Source organism: Diuraphis noxia, unplaced genomic scaffold (genome assembly GCF_037042655.1).
Source record: "Diuraphis noxia isolate RWA-SAM2 unplaced genomic scaffold, SU_Dnox_SAM2 contig0001, whole genome shotgun sequence".
NCBI classification, from domain to species: domain Eukaryota; kingdom Metazoa; phylum Arthropoda; class Insecta; order Hemiptera; family Aphididae; genus Diuraphis; species Diuraphis noxia.
In genome coordinates, this window is record NW_028301711.1 from 47,298,352 (window position 1) to 47,302,969 (window position 4,618).

Here is a 4,618-nt window from a genome sequence, read left to right on the forward strand (position 1 = left end):
TAAACCTATTTATATTTTTGATATTCTTCTTTGATAACTTGATAATTGACTTAAAAAACAATTTGTGAATTTTAAGTAAGATACATTATATGTTTTTTACCAGGTTTATATTTGTATTGTAATCTAATAATATATAAATAATATTTAGATTTAGCAATTTCGGGAGACCCCTGGACCCTCCAGTTACGGCCTCGATATTAATTAGTAAGTATAACATTATTCTACTATTCTAAAATATACAGTTCAATATGATAATATATACAATTAGTATTATAAATTTAAATATAATATTGTACGTTTGACATAATATTAGGAAATTATATTACATTGCATTTTTAAGTAATTATACTTTATAGGTATTATTAAATTTAGAACCAATTAGGTACAGTAATAAGTATTATTGTGGTCAGTATTATAGTTATTAATTTTACGCTATAAAATATCAATGTTTTTTTTTTTTATACAAGTGTGATTATATATTAGTTATTTGTTAGCTTGTCTATATAGGTAATATAATACCTTCGCGAAATATAGCAACTATACTTGTTTAATTCTACAATGATATCAATAAGAACGGTGTATCATAAATCGAAACCCATTGTTATTTATTTTACATAAAAATAATATGTCGCTCTTCACTTGGTGTTTGCCTACAGACAGTACTATCCGGACTGGCAAAACGCTTTTCCGTTGCGCTGCACGTGTTCAATACCTAAGGAGACATAATTATGAGGGCACTCATAATAATTTATAAGCTTATCATCACGTGCGTTATTTTCGCAGACGTCGGTACAATGCCCGTGAATCGTCTAAATAAACTGACGAATTTCACACCCACCAGCCTTGTGGATCACAATCCGACCGCGGTCACCCATCCGCCCAATTCGGATATCTTGGATAAGATCGACGTGAAGAAATTGTTGGACGTGTTGCAGATTCTCAACGAGGAAAAATCTGCACAAGTGTCAGTGAGTGACTAGAATTATTGGTAGGACGGAGACGGAGTTATATTGTAATAATGTTTAGGTATAATAGGTACATACCTACCTAGAATAACATAACATATTTTGTAAACTTTCGTTTAGATGAGTGAGCGAAACGTTATAAGTTCCGTGATGAATGTATTGATTTACAATTATGTACCTATCTCCGTTTCAATTATTTTTTGTTTTTACTCATACAATAATTCTTATTTTCACCACAACTAAGATAATATATCGAAAATATTTCAATATTTCTAATAAGTGCTTGATATTTTACGTAATTCATCAAAATCACGAAGATATGTAAATTGTTTTGTAGTTAAAAAAAACCCTTAAAATGTTTAATTTTAATACTCTACTTTCAAAAATTACTGCAAGATTCTTCATAAGATTTTCACTAGAACATATAAGTTTAGCGTAATAAGCTACATACATTTTTTTATGAGCAATGAAATTCAAATGCTATAATAGTATAATGACATTTGGATACGTATTGGTAATAAACTAATAACGATTTATTCTCAAACTATTATCGTTATTTTGTTATGGTAAAAAAATATTAATATTAAAGACTTGAAATATTCCAATATTCTTTAAATATACATTTTCAGTTGACAGTGAAATTTAAAAAAGTGCTTAGTCTAATTTGAAGCTATTTATTATAGTCTTTAGACAATTTGAATTTGTTTCAATAGGTACTGAATCAAAAAACTTGAAAATCTGATACAAAGTTATTCATATAATTGATACTGTTTTTGCTTATTTAAAAATATCGAAAATACATATTATTCACAATATTTTCATAAGCGTATAAAGTATTTTGCTATACACAATTCGTCATAATCACGAACATGTTTAAACTATTTTGTATACCTATAATACAAGATCTATGAAATTTTGAAGTTTAATAGCTAAAACTTATACGCTTAACACATAGTTCTTCATATATTATTCTTACGGCCACCCTAAATTTTTATATACATTTGAAGAAGTTTTAGCTTTTACATAATTAAATAATTAAACATAACTATTTTAATTATTCTGTTGTAATTAAAAATATTAATCATAGTACGCAGAGACTTGAACATTTTGCCGTTAATACGTTATAATTATTTCCTAATCTCAAGAACACTTTAAAATATTTTGACTTATTTTAAGTTGTTTATATCACGAACCTAGTTTCTACCGAAACTTGTTTTCAAAAATATATTTTTGACTATAAAAAAATATGAAATATAAATATATATATATATGCTTATTATTTACTATTGATATAATTAAGATGTGTAATTTTTGACGCAATATACTCATCGGTGAAAAATACTGAGACAAAAATGTATCACAATTCAAAAGTTGCACCAACATAATAATCATTGTTAAAGGCTGTCAACTGAATTTTTTAAGTCTGATATAGATGGTGAAATTCGTCCAGATCGTGAATTTTGACGAAAATACATTATATGGACATTCGCTTTATGAAATGGACATTACCCATGTTCTATGCTTTGTGTTTTTTATTATTATAAAACTAATTTTCAATTTTTTAAGTTATCAGTAAAAGTATGCTATTAATAGCGGATGACATGTACAAATAAATAGTAAGGAAGAAAAATGTATAGATATAGTTCATTAACTATTGTTTAAGTCAATCAATTAATTATTTCGTTAATAAAACAGTATAATAAATCTAGATAGATAGTAAGTATATTTCATAATACTTCATCAGTAATGTTGTCGATTATAAAATATAATAAAGGTTTATTAAAAGTAAAAATATAATTATTTAATATGATAGAATTTATTGACAACAATAATTGTTATATTTTTATTCATAGGTCAATAATCAATATAGAACAGAATAATTATAACTCGTAATACTATGACATAATAGAATTATTTATTAGTTTATTACTAAATATTATAACAATCTTATTTTATTATAATTACTCAAAGACCAAAGTACATAGTACCTATAAGTATTGTCCATTTCATGAAATGGATGTCCATAAAAATAATTTTCGTCAAAATTCATGATTTGACGAATTTCACTATCTAGATATCCAGTTCATGAAAAGATTGATTTCAAAATGTGGTTGTGACATATATTAGTAGTTAGTTGTAACCCATCAGACATAAAATTCGGTTGACCTGCGCGCGACGCCGTATAAAAATTGCATAGGCAGCTCAAGCAGCAAGCATCCAAGCTAGGCTGTAGATACGCCTATTGCTCATAATATTAGCTATTTTATAATTATAATTATAATTTTTTTACATAATATTATAATATCTTAACTGTTGAGATATAAACTATAATATTTATGAAGTAGAAGCTCTTAATAATAATAATAATGAGTGGATAATATAATATATTATGAGATTTGTTTTTGGCAAAATTAGTTCGATTTACTGTATTACTAAAAGAAAAAAATATTAATAGCAAAATAAATACATAATTAAATGTCTTTAAAATATAGCCATATAGGCTGACTTCAAAACGTTTTAGTAAGTATGTAATAATATATCATTAAATTCATATCCATCTACGCGTCATATATATTTCAGTGACCCACTAATAAGTGATGACTGATGAGGTATACACTCTACGCACCTATTATTTAATAAATACAACAAAGTGATATCCCAATTTTTTTTAATTTTTAAATTAATTCGAAACAACATTTTCCTTTAATATTTATAAATAATAATAAATAATTTTACGGTACAAGTTCTTTTCTGGAAAAACTTGAATCAACTAATATTTTTACTCGATGCCTATTATTATTATTCTAGCTAATATACCGCCTGTATAGGTAAGTCGTAAGTGCGATAAAGTCTATAGACCTATTATATAGTGTCTACTGATACTCCAAAAATCGTTCAGCGAAAACACTTAAAACGGTTATTTTGTATGAATATTATTAAGACATTCAATACACCTATTATAAATACCACCCAACATAACTCTTAATTATAAGGTAAAATCTTCTGTCAATCAATTTTACAAATTATTGAACTTTTGTAACCTACACATGAACTGTATTATTTTATTATTTAGGAAGCAACGAGTTTACCTTCATCAACTGTAGTGAATGTGGTCCGCGATTTCGACTATTCGAAAGAATGTAAGATCGACGAAGATTCGTCGAAAAATCAGGTTACGGAACAGATGATTTTTAACACGGCATACGACAAAGTATTGGAACATATAAGATTGGTTAACGAAACCATTCAAAAGAATTACGAATTATTAATGAAGCTTAATATCTTGAAGGGAATGCTTATGATGGAAGAAATTAGTGTTCATTCAAAAGAGTCGACACCGTGGATTAAATACTTCTCCAAATACAAAAATATTGCTAACAATTATTAAATATTACATGTTCTTATTAGCACCTATAACTGTTTCTATATATATATATATATATCAGATCTCTATATGCATATTGCATAAGCATAAATGAGAAATGAAAATCCATTATTTCGCATAATTATTATGACAAACTTTAGGTTAATATTTGAAATTCCAATTCCGAAAGCGCCGAGAAACAAAATTAAAGAAAAATGGCAATTTTTAAGCAAAATTAGTTTTTGACAAAATCAATTTTGGGTAGAAAATTACCTTAGATACATGAAAT

General features: G+C 26.3%; 1 protein-coding gene across 1 annotated transcript; it reads left to right on the plus strand.

Annotated features, from left to right (window-relative positions):
- Nucleotides 1-728: 728 nt before the first annotated feature.
- Nucleotides 729-4,353, plus strand: LOC107161448 (uncharacterized). The gene is made up of 2 exons (XM_015507861.2): nt 729-968; nt 4,039-4,353. The coding sequence occupies exons 1-2, from the start codon at nt 729-731 to the stop codon at nt 4,351-4,353; spliced, it is 555 nt and encodes a 184-aa protein (XP_015363347.2).
- Nucleotides 4,354-4,618: the final 265 nt, after the last annotated feature.